Genomic DNA, 23,660 nt, shown 5'->3' with positions numbered 1-23,660 from the left:
ACCTGCTAAGCTTTTCCAGCAATTTCTGCTTTTCTTTCTGATTTACAGCATTTGCAGTTCTTTCGGTTTCCATTCAAACTTAAGTTTGGATCTACAGCGGAGTATAAGGCTTAGTATAAAATTGGGAAGGCTCATTTTTTATAAACAATCTGTTGTTTTCCAGTAACTGTAAAATAACCACGGGGCTTGAAGGCAGTTTTAAATTCTGTTCCAAATAAAGATATTTATTACCTGATTGTCTATGTCAAGATTTAAGGAACAGGAGAATCGACGTTTCGGATATAAGCCCTTCTTCAGGTTCCTGAAGAAGGGCTTATGACCGAAACGTCGATTCTCCTGTTCCTTTGATGCTGCCTGACCTGCTGCGCTTTTCCAGCAACACATTTTTAAGCTCTGATCTCCAGCATCTGCAGTCCTCACTTTCTCCTATGTCAAGATTTAAACTGGAATCCATACTATTTATGTGCTAAACTGAGATGTTGATCAAACCTCTGTTACCCTCCAGTTACTGGGGAATATATTCTTGTGGGATCTTTGTATCAAATTATTTGCTGATATTGCAGATAAATTTATCCATCAAAGCACCACCTAAAATTGAAGCTATGGAAAGAATTGAAATTTCTGTGGTCAGAAAGCATGAGCCAGGGTAAGTGTGGAAGTTATCTGTGCATAGGAGTAAGGACAAGATTAAGCTCAGTGGCGATATCTCCCTTGGTGATGTGGAGCAAGCTGGGTGGTATATGAAGAATAAAAGTATGAATAAGATTCCAAGAACAACTTGCTCCTTCAGTAGATGAGAAAGAATGAACAATGAATATCTATTAGGGCTGAGTAATGTCGACAAATGCAACAGTGCATTTAACACCAAACATATGTGTTACTGTTCTGCTATTTGGAAATAAACTGCTGACACCTCATCCCTGCCCAAGTCCCAACTTGTGACACACTTTGAGATACTTTACCACGTGAAAATCATTATGTATAAATGCTAATTCCTGATGCTATTTCCTATGGTAAGGAAGATATGGTAATAATGCACTCCACAATGGAAAGAAATGGCTAAACTTCTGATTGGCTCCAGTTTAAATACTATAAGCATGTATGTGGTGAATGCATTATTGGATGGAGACCCCTGTGCACAGTAATGCTGCATACTGCCGCCTTATAACCTGCCCACAACTGCATCAGAAACTGTTTAAAGAAGGTTCACTAGACTCATTCCAAAGTTTAAAGGTTTGTTTTGTGAGGAGAGATTGTATAGTTCAGTCCTTGATGTACTTATTTTTGGAAGGATGATAGGAGATCTAATTGAGGTATATAAGATACTAAAGAGGGTTGACAAAGCAGACATAGAATGGATTTTTCTACTTGTAGGGCAACCTAGAATGAGATGTCATTGTGTTAGGCTGAGGGGTGGCAGATTTAAAACAGAGATGAAGAAGAATTATTTCTCTCAAAGGTCATTCACTGTGGAATTCACTACCCCACAGTGCCATGGATGCTGGCATACAGAATGAATTTAAGGAGGAGATAGACAGATGTTTGGGTCAGCTCCTGAGAAGGGTTGAAGGGTTATCGGGTGCAGGCAGAAAATTAGAGTTGAGATTGAGATGAAATCAGCCATGAGTGCATTCAATAGTAGAGCAAGCTCGAGGGGCTAAATTGCCTACTCCTGCTCTTAGTTCTAATGTTCTTAAGAGGACAGAAGCAATAGAGGTCCTGGATTGTTCCTTTTTTTTTGCTAGTCCTACAAGCTTACCCAGGTCATTGTTCTTAAAAATAAAATAGTCTGTCATCAAAATATCAAAGTAATTTTTCCAAATAATGCACATCACAGATAGTGCTAATACAATTCATAACATTATATTAGTTTGGAAATGCAATCATAAAAATATCTAAAGCAGTTCCAGACTCGCTTGGGGCAGTCTATCCCTGATGCTGACTTGGTACTCATAAAGGAAATTTGTGTGCACAGATATTTGACACCCATTTGCATGTAAACACAGCTATTCATTTCTTATGGCATTGAAGTAAAACTGTGGGATTAAAAAAAAATTTGAGTGCCTAATGCAGCTGTCTGAAATTCCTCTCCCTGCTGTTTGAGCAAAGGTTGAAAATAAATGTTTAATGTCTGCTGCAAAATAATGGAGAATGGGATTCTGAATGATACATTAAACTAGCCTCTAACAGTGTAATTTCAGAACTCATGCAATGAGGTGGAAGACTGTTGATTTACAGAGCTGGAGTGAAGCTGATATATTCAACCCTTTTTGAATAATTCTCAGCCAGTAATTTAGGTTAGAAATTCTAAGCTTTACAATTAGAAGAATACTGTCAGTTTTATTTGCATATAATTAACCAAACACTGCAACCCTCTGTCACTATTCTAGTGAGGTTTTCAACATTTACAGTATAACGAAATGGATTTCTCATAACCTATTGCTAATTCAGTTGACTGACTATTCTACTGCTATCATCAGAAACGTTCAGTTCTCAGGAGCTGACCCAAAGAATGGTGCACTTTTAATCACTGAATCAAAATCTATGAGTGGAGTTGGATTAATAATTTTGCTTCTTCACAACCAAGTCATAATATTACCAAAAAGGCAGAGTGGACATCTTTTTAATAGCAGATACTTGACAAAATACCTTACATAACAGCCACATAGTACTCTTGGTATATGCTTTCCCCACAACAGTGTTCATATCTGGCACAGCAATGCTTATCTTAAATTCCATTACCATAAGAACTAAACATGGTCTACTGTGGTAATGAATAATCCAAAAAAAATTATTACAGCTCACTGTTATATATAAACATACAATTCACAGGCATAAAAATGTTTATGCAGGTATTAGGCTATTCAGCTGCAAAGAGGATCATGATTCCATCAATGTATTATGCTTCAATTGATCCAATAAGGTACCCATTGTTTCTACAGATTGGATACTATGATATGATGCTGGTATCATAAGCATGTTTCTTAAAGATATATTAACATGCAACAGTGAGAAATAATGAAACAGTTATTAAATATGCTCTATCAGTGTGCGTCTTTCTGATGAGAGAGCTATACTTTTGATTGTGGAGGGCTATCATTCACTAATGTTGTATTGTAAGGAATATCCTTGATGTCCTTGGCCAAGCAGAGCGAATGGATAAATACATGGCTGGTGAAGGATAATGTGAATAAATGTGAGATTATCCACTTGATAGCAAAGCAGGAAGGCAGATTATTATCTGAATGGCAATAGAATGAGACCTGGCTGTTTTTGTGCACCAGTGGCTGAAAGTAAGCATGTATGTTCAGCGGGTGGTGAAGGAGGCATGTGGTGTGCTAGCCTTGATAGCAAGGGAATTTGAATGCAGGAACAAGGGTGTCTTGTACAAGGCCTTAATAAGACCACACCCAGTATATTGTGTATAGTTTTGGTCTCCTTCTTGGAGGAAGATTCTGGTTATAGTGGGAATGCAGCAAAGATTTGCCAGACTAATTTCAAGGGTAGTAGGACTGATGTATGAAGAGAGATTAAATTGGTCAGGACCATATTTACTGGAGTTTTGAAGAATTGATGGGTGGGGGGAGACATCTCATAGAAAATTATAAAATCCTAACAGGATTAGTCAGGTAGATGCAGGAAAGATGTTTCCAGTGACGGGCACGTCTAGAACCAGGGGTCACAGTATAACGATACAGAGTAGTCCATTCAGTTCTGAGATGAGGAGAAATTGCTTAACCCAAAGAGTGATGCACCTAGGAATTCTCAGCCACAGCAAGTGGTTGATATCAATACAGTGAACATTTTCAGGAAGGAGTTGGATATATTTCTGAGGATTAAAGGGATCAAAGGGTAGAGAAAGCGGGAACAAGATATAATTCAAATGATCAATCATGATCATATTGAAAGACAGAACAAGCTCAAAGTTCTGGATGACCTACACTTGCTCTTATTTTCAATGTTTCTAAAGTTATCATTGTACCTTAAAGTAGAGCAAATGAAATTGTTAGAGCACTTCTAAATTAGGAGAATACCTAAAAAAGTATGTTTTTATCCAGGAATTGGGTAATTGCAGAAGTTAAGAAATTTCCTGATTATCTGATGTGCCTTAGTAAAACCTTTTTAAATCTTCTCAAGTGTTAAATCTCAAAGGAAAAAGGGAGACTTTTTTAGAACCTACATCAAAGAGATCTAGTCCTTAATAAACTCAACAAACTATGAATTAAACTGTAAAGTCAGGATTCTCTGCTAAGATAATTGAAACTCAGCCAAATATTCATAAAGACATTATACTAACTCTTCAGGAAATGTCAAAAAGGACATTATTGAAAAGTTTGAACTTCTATTTAATAAGAATCAATACTTACTTTCCTGACCTGCAGCAGATGACCAAACAATCAGAGCAGTGAAAGGTCACTGGACCTAAAACATTGACTCTGTTTTCTTTCCATAGATGGTGCCAGAACTGCTGTATTTCTCTAGCAGTTTATGTTAAGCAGTTAAGCATTGGTCTTAGTACATTATTGAATAAATCTTCAAAATCCTCAGTGTGCTACCACCAATGGCTATCATCCAGAACTGCCAACCTCTAATTGTCCAGCAACTGTAAGAGATGAGACCTCCTTCTGGAATAGACTGAAATTCTCAACCATAATCATTGAAAGCCTGTTACTTTAAAATTAAAGTGGACTCACTCCTGACATTTGTATTTACATGTGTAGTCCAGCCTACGGTGGGAGAATTAGATGCGAACGACATCCCAGGGTATCCTGCATGAAGAGTGGCAACATGTACTCCATGTTCACAGAAATTGGCATCTGGTATGTACCAGCCTCACCATTTCATTACAGTTTACTTTTGGACATCAATGCTGCCTTTGAAACTCGCCAGCACCTTTCATTGCAATGCTGCTGCAAGGACACTTTGAGCTCAGAAACAGAGCCCAGCTCAAGCACTGGATGAGGGAGAATTTTAGCTCAGTCTCTTCATGACCAATTACTTTGAGCTTAACTGGATGCTCACAACTTACCTCAGCTTGCCTTATCCTTCATGCTTTGATCCTTTAGCCAGATGCTTAAAGGGTCATGGTACTTCTATCTTGCCTTGCTATTTGGCACAGAAACAAAGACAGGCATCTTCTCGTGCTTTTTCTCAGTCATCAGTCAAGGGGCTGGATATGTTGCTGTATGGTACTATCCTCTTTCAATGTCACACCAACAACTTGTGCCTTCATCCTACACAGCAAACACGCTACAGGTGCATCAAGTAAGTGGCCATACATCAAGATCTAAGAGGTGTGGTCCTGAGTCAAGTCCGGTGAAGCTTCAGTTAGTCAGGGGATTCCCATGTAGTCCACAAAGAGCTTCATCCAACATCAGTCGGGAGCATGGGTACAGTCAGTCAGCCACTCAGAGTGCTCACAGTAAAGATCCTCCTTTCGTATAGAGCAAGGAGCCACATGTTGGACATCCCAGCCCCTGTATTGGCTCTCTCTTCCCTTCTATGGTTTGTTTTCTCCTGGGATGAGAAAGAAGGATTGAGATCAAAGTGACTGGTTCAGCTGTTAGAGCTAGTGCAGGTGGGAAAAATTGGTGAGGTGCCCCGAGTGAGTGAACAGGAAGCACAAAAGCCACACAGGTTCAGTGATGTGAAGGGATTGAGCCGGTGACAGTGTCTGAGAGAAGATGTTGAATGTAACAGTAAAATTAAATCACAAGACCATAGGACTTTGCAAATGTGTAAGGAGATCTCAGCTATCTGTAAGAATAATAAGGTGGTAATGGCAGGGGAATTTAGCTTTTCAAACATAGACTGGGACTGCTATCGGGTTAAGGACCTGGATGGAGAGGAATTTGTTAAGTGTCCACTGGAAAAATTTCTGATTCAATGTGGATGTACCTACTAGAGAAGGACTAAAACCTGATCTACTCTTGGGAAATAAGACAGGGCAGGCATCTGAGGTGTCAGTGGGGGACCACTTTGGCACCAGCCACCATAATTCTATTGGTTTTAAGATAATGATGGGAAAGGATAGACCAGATCTAAAAGTTACAGTTCTAAATTGGAGGAAGGCTAATTTTGATGGTATGAGGCAAGAACTTTCAAAAGCTGATTGGGGACAGATGTTCACAAAAAAAGGGATAGATAGAAAATAGGAAGCCTTCAAAAATAGGATATCTAGAGTCCAGAGACTGTATGTTCCTGTTAAGGTGAAGGGAAAGGCTGGTAGGTATAGGGAATGCTGGGTGACTAGAGAATTGAGGTTTTGGTCAAGAAAAAGAAGGAAGCATGTGTCAGGTATAGACAGGATAGATCGAGTGAATCCTTAGAAGAATATAAAGGAAGTAGGAGTATATTTAAGAGAGAAATCAGGAGGGCAAAAAAGGGGACATGAGATAGTTTTAGCAAATAGGGTTAAGGAGAATCCAAAGGGATTCTACAAATACATTAAGAATAAAAGAGTAACAAGGGAGAGAATAGAGCCCTTTACAGATCAACAAGGCAGCCTTTGCGTGGAACAACAGGAGATGGGGGACATACTAAATGAGTATTTTGTATCAGTGTTTACTGTGGAAAAGGATATGGAAGATAAAGAACTTGGGGAGATAAATAGCAACATTCTGAAAAATGTCCATATTTCAGAGGAGGAAATGTTGGATGTCTTAAAGCACATAAAGGTAGATAAATCGCCAGGACCTGATCTGGTGTATCCTCAAACTCTGTGGGAAGCTAGGGAAGTAATTTCTGGGCTCCTTGCTGAGATATTTGTATCATTGATCGTCACAGATGATGTGCCAGAAGACTAGAGGTTGGCCAACAGTGGTGCCACTGTTTAAGAAGGGTGGGAAGGAAAAGCCAGGGAATGATAGACCGGTGAGCCTGACATCAATGGTGGGCAAGTTGTTGGAAGGAATCCTGAAGGACAGGATGTACATGTATTTGGAAAGGCAGGGATTGATTAATGATAGTCAACATGCCTTTGTGTGTGGGAAATCATGTCGCACAAACTTGATTTTTTGAAGAAGTAACAAAGAGCATTGATGAGGGCAGAGTGGTGGATGTGATCTATATGGACTTCAGTAAGGTGTTCATCAAGGTTCCGCATGGTAGACTGGTTAGCAAGGTTAGATCACATGGAATACAGGGAGAACTAACCATTCGGATACAGAACTGATCAAAGGTAGTAGACAGTGAGTGATGATGGTGCTTTTCAAACTGCAGGCCTGTGGCCAGTGGAGTGCCACAAGGATCGGTGCTGGGTCCGTTGCTTTTCTTCACTTATGTAAAATTATTTGGATGTGAATATAGCAGGTATGGTCAGTAAGTTTGCAGATGACATCAAAATTTGAAGCGTAGTGGATAGTGAAGAAGGTTACCTCAGAGTACAGCAGGGCCTTGATCAGATGGGCTGATTGGCCAACGAGTGGCAGATGGAGTTTAATTTAGACAAATATGACGTGCTGCATTTTATCCCCACTCTCTACCTTCTGCCAGTCAGCCAATCCTTAACCATGCCAATTCATTAGCTCTAACACCATTGGCTATTATCTTATTGAGCAGCCTCCTCTGCAACACCTTGCCAAAGCCGTTTTGAAAAACCAAATAGATCACGTCCTCTGGCTCTCCTTTGACCAACATTACCTCATCAAAGAATTCTAGTAGATTGGTCAACTATGACAAAGGTCTTGATGAAGCCGTGCTGACTCAGCACTATTTTCCCATGCACTTCCAATTACTCTGCAATCTCATCCTTAAAACTGGTCTCTTATGGTTTTTTTAGTTGTCCTCTGCTGGTTTTTAAAGGCTTCTTTGCTTTCTCATTGATCGTCACTACATTGAATGTTTTTTTTCTTTTGCTTTAATGCTGTCCCTGACTTCTCTTGGTGGCCTTGTCCTTCTCAGTGTATTTCATCTTCTTGGTTTGAGTTTCGTCTGTGCATCCTGAATTACCCACAGGAACTCATGTCATTGATGCTCCATTGTCTTCCCTATAGGCTCCCCTTCCAATCAGCTCCTCCCACATGTCTTTGGAGATACCTTTACTCAATTGTAACACCGTTATTAATGATTCCAGCTTTCCATCTCAAACTGCAGGGTGATATTATGATCACTTTTCCCTCATCAAATTGACCTCTTCACACATCACCAAATCTAGAATTGCTTGTTCCTTAGTGAGTTGCTCCAAAAAATCATCTCATAGACATTCCATAAATTCCATTCCTTGGGATTTGTTCTCACCTAATTTCCAGCTATATATTGAAATCCCCCATGATTATTGTAATAGTGCCTTTCTTACATACCCTTTCTATGTCTTGATTTATTTTCTGCCCCACATCCTACCCACTGCTGGGAAGTCTCAACACAACTCCCATCATGGTCTTTTATCCTTTGTGGTTCCGAAACTCAACATACACAGATTCTATGCCTTCTGACCCTGTATCACTTCTTTCTATTGATTTAATTTCAGCTTACCAACAAGGTAGCCCCACCTCTTCTGCCCATCTGCCTGTCTTTTCAATAGCATATCTATCCTTGGATATTTAGCTGCCATCCCCTTGCAGCCACATCTCTGTGATACCCACATCATACACAACATTGGTACAGCACGAGCCTTGGTGGGAGGTGGCTGCAAAAGCAGAGATAGAGTGACTGTGAGATAGCAGAGAAAAGACAGTCACATTTGTTCTGGTAGAGCAGAGAAAGCCATTGATCTTCCTGTGATATTGCTGTGCATTCCTCTAGATGGTTGAGACTACACTGACCAGGATGGCAACCTTAGATCAGACTGGGGTCTGGTGTCATGGTCTCCACTGCTGGCATTGGGGAAAGAAAGCGACCCTTCATCGCACTACTCTGTTCACTAGTGTAAGATGAGAGGGTGACATGGGGATGTGGTCAGTAATTAATGAGACAGGTTTAGGAAGATTGTGCAAGCAAACTCATTAGGCCTCACAGAAAGGAAGCCTCTGTGAAACAGAGATAACTCTTAGCCAAAATATGAAAAGATTCACTCCAGAAAATGTTCATTGATTCATGCAGTCAACTCATTTTGTCTGATCTGCCAAACAGTTGCAACTTTTGTTTTATAACGACTTAGAAATCTGGATTTTCTGACACACATCCTGCTAAATATCTTGATTCTGTAGAAATGAGGGCAAAAGGCTCTATTAACAAATTTCCAACAGAGTGCCTGAGGCAATGTTCAGTCATGGTTGGTGTGGTGTAATGATACTAGCAACTTAGAACCTGAACCTACAACTGGTAAGAAAATCTACATTTCACCCAATGTTATTGAGCCTCTCAATGCAATACATGAACCTACAAATTATTGCTAGCTGTGTAGCAATGCAAGTGGTTGGACAATTGTTAAGTTTTGTATGTCATTTTTCTGTCCACTGCTGTCTCTGGACATTAATTCAGAAGTCAATTTAATTTAAGTTTTTATTGACTAATAAGACATTTTCTCACCTAACTAACTACCGACCATATCTCTATGGTACTCCTTTTCATATTTGTTCCATGTTTTGTTCCCAAATTCATAATCGACCTTACCTTATGTTGTTCTCTGCACGGATCTGGGGGACGTTGTGGCTGATCCACACTTTGCCTTGTTTCAGTTTTTAACAAAACTGATTTAGATGAATGTTAAGTAAGATCTGATTTATTGCATAAGTATATTAGCACTCTCATTAAAATGAATATTTAAACTGGGCATGGAGACAAGCACAGGAGAGAAACTAGAAATAAACTACAGATGTTGGGGAGGTTGTTTTCAGTATCTCATGTAGACAAAGTAGGCTATTCATATTTAAAACAAATTACCAGAAGCAAACAAGCTATAACAATTACTGTAGCACAAAAATATGGGACTAAGAATTAGAATTGACTGGTCAGCTAGAATATCCTGTGTGCATAATCATGAGATTGAAATAAAAATAATGCATTATTGTTCTTATTGTAACCAGACTAAACTCCAGAAAGACCAAGAGTAAGTCCAGTACAATTATCAAAGGGCTTATTCGTGATTTTATGTGGGATGATGGTAAGATGAATTTTAGCAGCAATGTACACAGCCTAATTAGATCCAGTATAGGTGAGGACTTGAAAATGGGTTTACAGCCTTAATCTGGTCAACTTCAGATTGAAATTCCTGGCATCACGAAGTCTTCCTGGATCTCCATAAATGACTTGGCTGAAATCCGATACTAAATAATACAGATCTGTAAAGCAGAACTCTAAGCAATTCGAAGATGAAATTCATGCCTTGCTATTTGAATATACTGCACCGTGGATGTGAATTCATATTCACAGGTCTCTATTTCTTAATAGCATTCTTAAGCCCGTGTGGTGACCCCTGGGAAAGAGCGACCTTTCTCCAAATGAATGGGCAAAAATCAGAGGACAAGTTGAACTCAGTAAAACATTTCCGCTATTCCCAGTGGAAGCATAAGTGTGAGCAGAGAGAGCACATTTCTGATTTTGCTGCAGCGCATGAACAGAGGAAATGTTTTCCCACGGTGTTTCCACTCATCTCTTAGCAACAAGTTATGGAACAATATAAATGCCTTAGAAGAGGTGACCTATCAGTGCTGTTAGTTGGCAATTGATACTTTGCATACAGGTCAAATCTAAGGAACCAGAGAAATATAATATTCTCAAAGAAAAGCGGGGGTGGAAATGGAGAGATTTAGTTGTATTACAGAATTGTACTATATTCACTGATGAATCCTCCTGCTACTCCACCAGTGCTGTATTTCTCAGATGTTTGTATTAGAGACATTGCAACTGCATGTTCTTCCCAAGTGCAACCTGAGCATAGACCCAATCTGGGGCGAACATAACAGATTCATTATCATATCTAAGACCTGAGAAACATCCTGAAGGTTGAGTAATCTCAATAACTGAAATCAGGCGATCTCATTCTCAAATAAAGTAGGAGTGCTGCGGGCTGGATCTTATAGTGACATGGGCAATGGCGAGTTGTGTGGCAGAATTAGGTGAGAGGTTCGGCAAGGCCTATCTTGACATCAGGAGCAATTTGTTCCCTGGTTTGTGCAAGCAGCATGGTGAGGTTCTCATGATGGAAGTGGGTGGCACAACTATTATTGTTGATGTAGGTGGAGGGGTGGGGGGTGGGGTGGGGTTGGGGGTGGTGGTGTCCCAAATGAGAGTATCGGCAGCACAGTGACCATGCAGAGTTAGTGGTATCAGGGATTTGGGGGTGTGTGACAGTGAGCGAGGGAAGATGTTGCAGGCCTGAGTGACAGTGATAGAGTGTGAGCATTGGTGGGAGGTGGATACAGAAGCAGAGATAGCATGAGTGTAGAGTATCAGAGAGAAGATGTTGCTGGCGGAATGGAGAAAATCTTTGACCATCTTTTTTGGGTTTTTCTCCAGATGCTGAGATTGTCCCAGGAGGCAACCTCGGTCCACAATGGCACAGCCTAATATTGTGGCCTCCACTCCTGGTCGTAAGGCAAGAGGTCACCCCACCTCTGCATCATCCCGAACAGCGGATCCTCCAGGTCTCTGACCCCAAAACATAACACCAATATCCTCCAGTCTGCCAGATGCAGGGCAAATATCAGAAATCATGCAGAGCAACTCTGAACTGACAGTGCATAATGGGGTAGGCACAAGCGATGTTGGTGAATTCCAAGCTATCTGATGGCGTGTTGTTCTGAGAGTGATGGATGATATGATAGGGCCAGATTCAGTCTGAGATGACATAGGGCAGGGTAAATAATTAATGTGACAACTTGGCAAATGAATCATCAAGGTTTCACAGCAGAAAATTCCACAAAGCTCAACTCAACTTGGGCTTAGTCACAAAACTGTAAGATTCAGCCCTGTAGCTTTCTATTTTTTGCTATTTTGGACCATGGACTGCAATAGGTAAAAGGAATGTTTTAAACAAAGAATTGTGAAGGAATTGCTGGATTTTTAAAAAGCAAATTAGAGAAACTCATTGTAGATCATATTTACATTGCTGCTTTTTTCAAGCAGTGGGGAGCTGTTTGTGAACTGGTTGGCCCTGGGCATATGGACAAAGTGAGACTTATCTGCCCTCAAGTTGCTTGGTTGTGGAACTGTGACCAGTTGTGAATGCCAAAGGCCATCAGCCAGACAGCAACTCTCTGATTGGTCCCTGGGTAGCTGAACAGCTTGTGGGTGTGAACAATACTGTCAGAAGCTTTCAGACTGCTGAAAGAGACATCTGTCATATTTTTCACTCCAAGAAAATACCTAAGTATAAAGAAAGTCAATTTATTTTCTCTCTGCAGTGGTTGTACGTTGCAGCCTTTAACCAGTAACTAAGAGACTTTGTATTTAGGGTGCTAATTACCTATGCATCCAGAAAAGATTAGATTACTCACAGTGTGGAAACAGGCCCATTGGCCCAACAAGTCCACACCGACCCTCTGAAGAGCAACCCACCCAGATCCATTCCCCTACTTTTACCCCTTCACCTAACACTACGGGCAATTTAGCACAGCCAATTCATCTAACCTGCACATCTTTGGACTGTGGGAGGAAACCGGAGCAAACCCACGTAGACAACATGCAAACACAGACAGTTGCCCAAGGCAGGAATTGAACCTGGATCATCTCAATGAATCCTGTGGACTAAAATTTGCCTGGTTTCTGTTTCTACTCCATTCATAATGATAATATTTTTATGTCTGATGTGTGTCTGTATGTGTGTTTTGGGGGTTTTGGGAGGAATTTAGAATGTTAACCAGCAATGTTATATGTTAATGGATCATAGTTGCTTATCTGTGATTAGAACTAAAAATGTGTTGCTGGAAAAGCGCAGCAGGTCAGGCAGCATCCAAGGAACAGGAGAATCGACGTTTCAGGCATAAGCCCTTCTTCAGGAATGAGGAAAATGTGTCCAGTAGGCTAAGATAAAAGGTAGGGAGGAGGGACTTGGGGCGGGGGCGTTGGAAATATGATAGGTGGAAGGAGGTCAAGGTCAGGGTGATAGGCCGGAGTGGGGTGGGGGCAGAAAGGTCAGGAAGAAGATTGCAGGTTAGGAAGGCAGTGCTGAGTTTGAGGGATTTGACTGAAACAAGGTGGGGGGAGGGGAAATGAGGAAATTGGAGAAATCTGAGTTAATCCCTTGTGGTTGGAGGGTTCTTAGGCGGAAGATAAGGCACTCTTCCTCCAACCGTCGTGTTGCTATGGTCTGGCGATGGAGGAGTCCAAGAACCTGCATGTCCTTGGTGGAGTGGGAGGGGGAGTTGAAGTGTTGAGCTACGGGGTGGTTGGGTTGGTACCACAAGGGATGAACTCAGATTTCTCCAGTTTCCTCATTTCCCCTCCCCCCACCTTGTCTCAGTCAAATCCCTCGAACTCAGCACCACCTTCCTAACCTGCAATCTTCTTCCTGACCTCTCCGACCCCACCCCACTCCGGCCTATCACCCTCACCTTGACCTCCTTCCACCTATCGCATTTTCAACGCCCTTCCCCCAAGTCCCTCCTCCCTACCTTTTATCTTAGCCTGCTGGACACACTTTCCTCATTCCTGAAGAAGGGCTTATGCCCGAAACGTCGATTCTCCTGTTCCTTGGATGCTGCCTGACCTGCTGCGCTTTTCCAGCAACACATTTTCAGCTCTGATCTCCAGTATCTGCAGTCCTCACTTTCTCCTATCTGTGGTTAGAATCTATTTATTTGTAATAAATAGTCGTTCTTCTTAAGTACAGAAATGTGGTTCCTGTTTTCTGTTAACCCATATCTATCCGCCAAATAAATTGGGGATTTTGCACAATTTAATACATTTAAACAACTTTTTGATGACTCTAGGAATAATGGGCCTTCATTATCTTGCTACCTCAGTGAGGCATAACAAATATTCTTCAATGTTGTGAGCATAGGTTATTAAAAACAGAGCTGTTCTTCATACCTTGCTGGATCACATACTTTGGATATGTAAAAGGTAGATAAAGCACAAGATTGAAAAAATGCCTGAATTATGTATTATGTTTTGAACTGTATCTTAACTTGAAAGATTGAAAGGGAAGCTGAAGTGGCAATGCATCATCAGCCCAAATTCATGTTCAACAGCAATGCATTTGGATGTGAATGAGCAACTCCCTCAGGCAAGACAGGTTGTTAATTTCAATGGGTTAGTCACTTACTTCCAGCTTTTGAAATTCAACTGTGTGTCCATCAGTTTCCCTGGCTTCTGGAAACTGATCAGTAAAAGCAAGTTGAGAAAACATTGGTGATTTAGGAGGCCAAGGGAAAGGTACCAGTTAATACTGAAATGTCACACCTAATTTTCAGCCTGAATATGCGAGAGGTTTTGGTCACAGTACTTGTGATGAGGAGTAAATGTTTCTACCTTAGAGATTGCTTTCACATCCTTCAAGGTATGCGCATCTGAATTTGACATTGGACTTGGTTCTATCAGATCGGCATAGCGGTGGGGTTTTTTGCTGCTTTTCAATGGACCTCAAATGAGGTAATGACTTGAAGCAATGAGAGACTGATTGAGAAGTACATGGAATTGAAGGAGAGTGATCAGAAACTGGCTTAGTGATAGGACATAAAGGATAGCGGTGGAAGGCTGAGTGATGGAGTTCGGTGTCCAGCGGTATACCACAAGGATAAGTGCTGGGACAATTATTGTTTGTTATATACATAAATGATATAAATGAAAATGTGAGGAGAACATTCAGAAAATTTGCAGATAACATCAAGATTGGTAGAGTGGTTAATAGCGAAGAAGATGGTTGTAGGCTTCAGGAAGATATAGATGGGTTAGTCAGATAGGCAAACCAGTGGCAGATGCTATTTAACCCAGATAAGTGTGAAGTGATGCACTTCGAAGAAGAAACAAGGTAAAGGAGCATATAATGAATGGCAGGACACTGGGTAGTTTAGAAGAACAGAGGGATCCTGGAGTAATTATTCACAGAACCATGAAGTCAGTAGAGCACGTGAATAAGGTAATTAAGAAGGCATATGGGACACTTTCATCAGTCATGGCATAGAGTACAAGAGCAAGGAGATAATGTTGGAGTTGAACAGAGGGTTGATCAGTTCACAGCTGGAGTTCTGGTCACCTCACTACAGGAAGGATGTGATAACACTAGAGGAGATACAGAAGAAGTTCACAAGGATGTTACCTGGGATGAAGAAGTTGAGCTATCAGCACAGACTAGATGGGCTTGGATTATTTTCTGTAGAGCAGGGAAGATTGAGGGGGGACATGATTGAGGTGTGTAAGATTGTGAGGAGTATGGACAGGGTGAATAGAGAGCAACTGTTCCCCTTGGTTGAGGGTTAATCATGAGAGGACGTAGTTTTAGAATAAGGGACAGGAAATTCAGAGAAGATTTTGTAAAAGACTTTGTAATTCAATGGGTGGTGGGAATCTGGAATGCATTGCCTGGGAAGGTAATGGAGGCTGGAAACCTTACAACCTTCAAAAAATATTTAGATAAGCACTTTAAATATCATTACATTTTAGGATATGGGACAAGTGCAGGAAATTGGGATGAGCGTGCCTTTAGTGGTAGTTATGTTGGTGCAGATTTGATGGGCCAAAGGGCTTTTTCTGTGCTCAATGAATCTATGAGCAGGAAAAAGCAACCTATATCAAGTCATCCAAAAGTGAAATTCTGTGGATGTTAGAAACATCGAGTTAAGCCAAAAATGTTAGACAAAATCAATAGGTCAGGCAGCATCTGAGAAGATAAACAAAGTTAACATTTCAGGTCTTCACTTTTCATCAAAACTGAAGAAAGATAAAAATAGACATTTGGCAGTGCCAAACTTGTCTTTCACATACTCAGACATTTCACAAGAATATAGGTTCAAGGAAAAACATTTATGTAGTGTAGGAGAGGAGGATGTTGATTGACAGTAAGTGGACTCTGACTGGGAGAACTGTTGCCATTGAGAATGCACTTATTAATGCTGATTGACAATTAACTGCCAGACTTGGCTTCAATTTTAAACCAGGTAGGTTGATACTGATTGATCCAGATACTGCCCTGAGAAATATGGAATTGAAACAGACAGAGTGAATTTATATATTCATTCTGTTTGCAATGATCAAGAACCTGTGTATTTATATATTTTATTTCCAGGACATACAAGTGTGTGACACTATGATCCTGACTGACAATCATAAATTGGTTGTCAGATAATTTTGTGCAAATTTAGGATTATCCAGTGAATGTTGACAAATTGCAGAATCACAATGATGAGTTTCAGGCTTTACAAGTATGGGCTGGTTGAATGTCTTGCTTATTGTTGAAGGGATATGCTGTTTGATACTGTTATGGATTAGGCTAGACCACTCAGAACATTCTTAAGCAGGCAGCCCTAGACCTAACTTTGCAATTTGTTTCAGTAAGTGTACAGTGAAAATCACATGGAGTAAAATAGCTAGGTTGACTACTAGATTTTAAAACAGACAAAAAATGTATTCACAAAATTGCACAATGAAACACAAAGAACAGCATGAAGAACCCCTATAGAAGTCAACCTATCCGGCTAGACTTAATTAGGCTGTTCCAAATATACAAAACAGTCCCAATAAGCAAACTCCCTTTAAAATCCAGTAAAAATGGAACATATGCTTACAGGTTGAAGGGCAGAAAAAAGAGAGTTTTTCCACACATCTCCCTGTTGAACTTGCCAGTTCAGGACTGAGCAAAAAACAGCTCAGCTCAGCTCAGCTAAAGAGCTGACCACTCCCCTCTCTTTATACAGGTCACTTCTAAAGCATGACCACTTTGGCCTGAAGTCTCATCTGCTTACATATAAACAAAAGATCTCTCAAAATCCTTTTCATCTCTGTACCAAACTAGACTGATTGGAATCCAGCCTGGTTTATTGCCCCACTGAAAAATATCTAGGACAGTGTCTCCTTAAGCCAAGGAAAAGCTTTTAGAAAAAAAGGGATTAGCTTTGTGACAATATGCTCTATCAGTCTTTGGGACATACATTCCTGGCACTACACTGGCACTGAAATTCATGTACCACATTATATATTTGTGTAATAGGCAGAACATCATTCTTAACATTACAGCAGCATCCGTTTAGGCTGAACCCTAGCAATATTACTATTTCATGGAAGCAGATAGCTTCACTCAAATATTTTGAAATATTTTGCACTTCAATGCAATCTGAAGTATCAGGACACATTTTTTTCAGAACTAAGGGTGACAGCCTTATGGCTTTCCATGTGTTTGCATGATATACAGTGAGAAATCAGGGTAGCCATTCTCTTGCAGGATGGCTTTGAGGTGCCCTATTCCAGCAACAAATTTGCATGGTGAACCAAATTGGCCAGAAGGTTCTGTACGACTATCTGCCATATATCTACACTCAACGGTCAATATACATGTTGGGATTCCTATAGTTCCATGCACTATGTGATTGCCCTAATGGCAACCTCGTAAATAGGGCTTGGGCCATTTGTTCACCATGAACTCATGGTTCTGGGAGGAAAAGGTGAGGAGCAGAAGTGCATGAAATGGATTGGGCCTGCTAGAGAGTCCCGCCAACTACACTGGGTGGGAATCCTCAATTGAGGAGAAAAGCAGACATATTGAAAGCACTGATGTGCAAGGTTGTCTAATCAGAAATGGAGGAACTGTTGGAGTGGAATACAATTCTTACAGCAATTAACATATTCTATGTAATGTGTGTTGAAGCAGAACTTCAGTAAACTGATCAATATTCTAATTTATAATCCCCTTCTTTCCCCATTTTTGAACAACAGCCTCAAATATGATTGACCAACCACCAATTGACCTCAGCTTTCATTGACTCCCATTCTAATGTAAAATCTGACCCTTTCCACTTAGACAGGAAGCTGATCAGTGAAATCAGGGACAGGCAGGGAGATAGAATATCCACAGCTAAATAAAGCACTTTGTCTAAAGTCTGCAAACATACAAAGGGAGTAAAAGTAGGCCATTTGGCCCCTTGATCCTGTGCTGTCATGCAATAAGATCATGCACATTCCCAATTACCCCTTGCCTAACAAGAAATTACTACTGCAGCCTTAATGACCCCACTTTCATTGCCTTCTGAGGCATAGAGTTTCAAAGTTGCCCAACCCTTTGAGAGAAAAAGAAGTCTTCCTTATCTTGTTATTAAAAGGGCAACCCTTAATTTTAAAACAGTGATCCTTATTCGGGTTTTACCCCAAGAAGAAACATCCTTTCTATAACCACCTTGTCAATTCCATTCAGGATCTTCTAAACTCTCATGGAAACAGGCCACTACATTTATTCTAGATATCAACTGAGGAAACCTCCTTTGAACCATTTACATTCTTCCTTAAATAAGAAACCAAAACTGCACACAACAGACTTGCCAATGCTCTAAGAACTGAAACACAGCATCCTTAGTCCTAAATTCAATTCCTTTCGGATATCATCCTGTCGGCTGTCTTGATTTCAAAATGTACCTGCATACTAATTTCTTGTGATTCATGTGCTAGAATACCTCAATCACTCTGCGTCTCAGTATTCTGCAGTCATTCTCATTTTGTTCTTTCTGCCAAAGTGAACAACTTCACATTTCCATTATTGTACTCAATCTGCCAACTCACTCAACTAATCTATTTCTGTCTGCAAACTCCTTATTTCTTCTTCACAACATTGGCCTCAATATTCCAACAGTCATTTCTGAAAAGTAATTGGGATCTGTGCCTGAGGTACCATGTGGATTCCCCACCATTGATGTCCACAACCTGAAAATGACCCCGGATCTGAATTTCTTTTCCCCAACACCCCCTCCCCCACCAATACTGCCCCACAACAGACAAAACTGCAACCACCCCATTTCTCATCTAACTCCCTCCTTCTCCCACTGTAAACCTAAATCCGTATTCCCTGTTCCAGTCCTGACACATTTGACCCAGCACTGGACCGGATCACCTCCACCACTCCCTACCCCTGTCCACTTCGCATCCTATCCCCCTGACACCTTACTCCCCTACCCGATTGGTAGCTCACCCTCCCAGAATCCTCACCTCACAGTACTCCTATGTATTTTCCTTCTGACAGAAGCTGTCAATGTGGCTGTCTGTGATTCTGAGTGTTTAGTTTTCAGAATACGACAGCTAATTACTGGGAAAAGGGGACATAGCTTGCCTTTCCTCCACAACCATTCTATACAACAAGAGGCCTGTTAGAATGTAAGTATGGTTCCTCATCTCTGAAGGAGTCCCAATTGGAATTTCCTGTTAGAAATCAAGAAACTCTTTCATGGTGTTAAAACAAAGTAATAGAATGAAAATTAGCAAGAGATTGCCATTCTTGGAAAATCCTGCTTATAACTCACCATCATTATTCTAAGTTATGGAAGATGGTTATCAGGTGTTGAAAAAAAACCGCACCATAATGTATCATAGGTGTCAGCAATGATGCAGTAGATAGCACTCTTGCCTTTCAGTCATAAAGCTGCTGGTTCAAGTGCAACTTTAGGACTTGAGCACAGAAGTCTAGGTTTACCCTTCAACACTACACTCAGGGAATGTTGCATTCTGAGGGGTAATGTCTTTTGGACAAGATGTTAAACTGAAGCAGTGTTAGTATTCTCAGGTTAAAAACATATTTTTTAAAAATCCATGGCATGTTTTCAAAGAAGAGTCACATTGATCCTAAATCAATATCAAGGAGTCAGATTATCTGGTTATTAATACATTGTTATTTATTGAAGATTGTCATGTGCAAGCCAGTTGGCAGATTTGTACATTATAATAACGATTGCATTAAGTACTTCATTGTTTTGTGATGTTGTGAAAAGCATTAGATAAATTCCAGTCCTTTTTAAATCAATATTAAAAGAAAAGTTATGAAGTATTTTACAAAAGGGTGATCATTTTACAATAGAAATGAAAGATACAACAATTTTTGTCTTCAGTCTCTGAAATTTCCAAAATAATTTTCTACATATTGTTTTGTACTGCTGCCAAACTCTAAGGGGTTTCCATTCCTGATTTTTGTTCCTTTGCTCTGTCACTCCAGACTGTGAGTTATATATAGGATATAAAAAGATAAAGTTGTTATATATTTTCCCTCATTGTAGGAACAATAGTGCAAATAATATTTTGTCTGTTCAGAGCAAGTACCAGCCAGAAACTAATGCTGCACAGTCCATTTTGTCAGCATCAGACCAAGGTTATACAACATGGAACATTACAGCGCAGTACAGGCGGTTCGGCCCTTGATGTTGCCCCGACCTGTCATACCAATCTGAAGCCCATCTAACCTACACTATTCCATGTACGTCCATATGCTTGTCCAATGATGACTTAAATGCACTTAAAGTTGGCGAATCTACTACCATTGCAGGCAAAGCATTCCATACCCTTACTACTCTGAGTAAAGAAACTACTTCTGACATCTGTCCTATATCTATCACCCCTCAATTTAAAGCTATGCCCCCTCGTGCTTGCTGTCACCATACTTGGAAAAAGGCTCTCCCTGTCCACCCTATCTAACCCTCTGATTATCTTGTATGTCTCAAAGTCACCTCCCAACCTTCTTCTCTCTAATGAAAACAGCCTCAAGTCCCTCAACCTTTCCTCGCAAGACCGTCCCTCCATACCAGGCAACATCCTAGTAAATCTCCTCTGCACCCTTTCCAAACCTTCCACATTCTTCTTATAATGCGGTGACCAGAACTGTACAGAATACTCCAAGTGCAGCCACACCAGAGTTTTGTACAGCTGTAGCATAACCTCATGGTTCCGGAACTCAATCCCTCTATTAATAAAAGCTAAAACACTGTATGCCTTCTTAACAACCCTGTCAACCTGGGTGGCAACTTTACTATGGACTGAATTTTATCAACCTAAACAGAAAAACAAACTGATCAACTTTTTCTCAAAATGCATTAATTAATGTAGTTATAATTTACATTTATAACCCATTACCAATTGCCCTTGAAAAGGTGATGGTGAGCTGCTTTCTTGAGGAAATTTGTCATTCATGGGGAATATGTACATCCACAATCCTGTTCGGAAGTTGAATTCCAGGATGTTGAAAGAATTATAATATAGTTCCAATCAGAATCGTTGATGTGGCCTGGAGGGGAACTTACAGGTTCTGGTATTCCCGTGTGTCTGCTGCCCATCTGGTTGGTAGGGGTGGCAGGTTTGGAGGGTTCTGTTGAAGGAGCCTTGGTCAGTTGATGCAGAGCATCTTGTAGATGGTACACTCAGTTGCCAGTGTGCACCATAGTGAAGGAAATGAATGTTTAATATGTTAAGGCACAAATCAAACAGGATACTTTGTTTTGGATGGTTTCAAGAGTATTATTGGAAATCCACTCATCCAGGCACATGGAGAATATTCCATCACACTGCACACTTGTGGCTTGTAGATGGTGGATGGACTCTGGTGAGTCGGGAGGTGAATTATTCATCGCAGGATTCTCGGCTTCTCAGCTGCTCCTGTAGCCTCAGTATGTGTGTGGCTGATTTAGTTCAGTTTCTGCTTAATGATAAACGTCAGGATGTTGATTGTGGAGGAATTCAGCAATGGGAATGCCACCAAATGTCAATGGGTGATGGTTGGACTCTCTCCTGATGGAGATGGTCATTGCCTGCACTCCTGTGGTTCAAATCTTACTTGCCACTTACAAGCTCGGGTCTGGATATTGTTCAGCTCTTGCTACATTTAAGCACAGATCACTTTATGATCTGAGGAATCACAAATCATGCTGAACATAGTGTACTCATCAGCAAACGTTCCCACTTCTGACTTTATGATGGAGGGAATGTCATTGATGGACATTTGAAAATAGTTGGACCAAGGACACTCCTGAAAAAATGTCCTGAAAATGAGATGATTGATCTCCAACAACCACAACCATCTTCCCCTCTTCTAGGTATTACTGCAACCAGTCTGGTATCCATTGACTCCAGATTGCTGGGGCTCCTCAAAGCCATGCTCAGTCAAATGCTGTCTTGGTCTCAAGGGCAGTCACTCTCCCCTCACGTCTGGAACTCAGTTTTGTGCACCAGGACAAAACACTTGTTCTTCAGTTAGCTAAGTTTTAACATTGACTGGTTAGGCACAATGTTTGCTTCCTCTGAACATTGAAAAAATTGGAAAATAAGGTTTTGAAGATTAAATAATATCCATTAGCTCCATATCTGTCTGAATTACATTGAGAATGAGAAGTGTAACCATGCTGAGACTACAGATGAGAAGTGGGTTTCCACCTCTTGCTTTAGTGTGCCCAGGGATCAAACCAGAACTTAACTTCTGACTTATGCTGCCTGTTTCAGTGATGCACACTGAAACTGCTTTATAATGATAAAAGAGTGACAGTAAATCTGCAGTCTAAATGCTTTAGCCTTCAAACTGATGATAATTTAGGCTGAGTGTGATATAAGAAACTGGAATAATGTCACCTTGGGCTTTTGGAAACAGCTTTTTTACTATTGCAAAATGGCTTTATAATCACCGTTAATCTATTATCCTGATATTCCCTTCCTCATTCACATTACAAAGGTTGTTGTTTATGATAGTTCATCAAATTTGGCAAAACCTCAAGAATGCCTGCTGTTGAGATAGTTTTGACTTTACAATTATCCTTGGTTATTAAAGGAGACAGTTAAAGGGCTTAAGTCTAAATTTAAAATTAAAGGTACACACAACCTCCAAGAATAGCAAATGATAAACACGTTACACAATTAACAATAACGCTGAGCAAAGTCTGAAAATGTTAGCTGAAAGCATTCTATACAGTAAAAGGGGAGGAAAAACAAATTGTGTCAGAGTGACTTGACTTCAGTAAAAATAAGCAGTACACAAGCTAACTGGAGTGGTTTAATAAAATTACTTGATGCGCAACTTTGTCATATATAACATTTAAAATGTCATTGTGTTTAAATTTATTGGTTTCCATTTATGGCTCAGAAATAAATGTAACATCATTTATGTTCTGACACCAGTGAAGTATTGCCATCTCTGCAGGTTGCATTGGTTCAAAGTGCACAGGCATTGGGGAGGGAATTAGAAATACTTGGCTCACCTGAGTATTCAATGTGTTTATTTATACAGTTATTATTTTTGTATATACCCAGGAGAGAGAGCATGAGCATGATAGTAATTCTCCTCAAACGAGGTTAAACTTTTACACAGTAATCAGCTGACCAATAAAGATCAGAAATGTCACAGGTTTGAGCAATAATCTTTGCTGGAGGAATCGGTGCTCTCAGAAAGTTATAATGGGTCTCACTATATTAGGAGGGGAAAAGCAGCCCAAGATTCTTGCTTACGATTGCCATTGAGAATGCTTAGCTTAACATCTGTAGTGGGGAATATGCTAAAATCGATTACAAAAGATGTGTAATAACAGAATACTTGGAAAGCATTAATGGTATTAGAAACATCAGCATAGGTTTGTGAAAGAGAAATCATAAATAAATCTACTACAGTTTTTTGAAGATGTAACTAGTGGAGGAGATAATGGAGAACCAGAGGGTGTGGAGTATTTGGATTTCAAGAAGGCTTTTAATAAGATTCCACATAAGAAGTTAATGGGAAAATTGAAACACACAGGATTGAGGTTAATTTGAAGAATTGTAAATCGGTTGACAAACTGGGAATACAATGGGAATAAGTGGGTCTTTTTCTGGATAGCAAGTGGTGACAAGTGCTCTGCTGC

General features: G+C 40.3%; 1 protein-coding gene across 14 annotated transcripts in view; it reads left to right on the top strand.

The window, feature by feature from the left end:
• sgcg (sarcoglycan, gamma) overlaps positions 1 to 23,660 on the top strand; it is a 692,618-nt gene that overhangs the window by 280,836 nt on the left and 388,122 nt on the right. Inside the window, exon 2 of one of the 14 annotated variants that reach the window (XM_072577370.1) lies at positions 4,722 to 4,820. The exons of 11 other annotated variants lie outside the window; for them this stretch is intronic. In XM_072577370.1, coding sequence (XP_072433471.1) covers positions 4,746 to 4,820 — 75 coding nt within the window. In that variant the 5' untranslated portion in view covers positions 4,722 to 4,745. Of the gene's footprint in view, positions 1 to 4,721; positions 4,821 to 11,511; positions 11,630 to 23,660 lie in introns of those variants that run through there. 2 more of the 14 variants (XM_072577372.1, XM_072577371.1) reach the window with 2 other exon arrangements.

This window comes from Chiloscyllium punctatum, chromosome 9 (genome assembly GCF_047496795.1).
Source record: "Chiloscyllium punctatum isolate Juve2018m chromosome 9, sChiPun1.3, whole genome shotgun sequence".
Classification (NCBI taxonomy): domain Eukaryota; kingdom Metazoa; phylum Chordata; class Chondrichthyes; order Orectolobiformes; family Hemiscylliidae; genus Chiloscyllium; species Chiloscyllium punctatum.
Note: the sequence above shows the minus strand (reverse complement) of the source record. Positions and strands in the feature narration are given on the sequence as shown.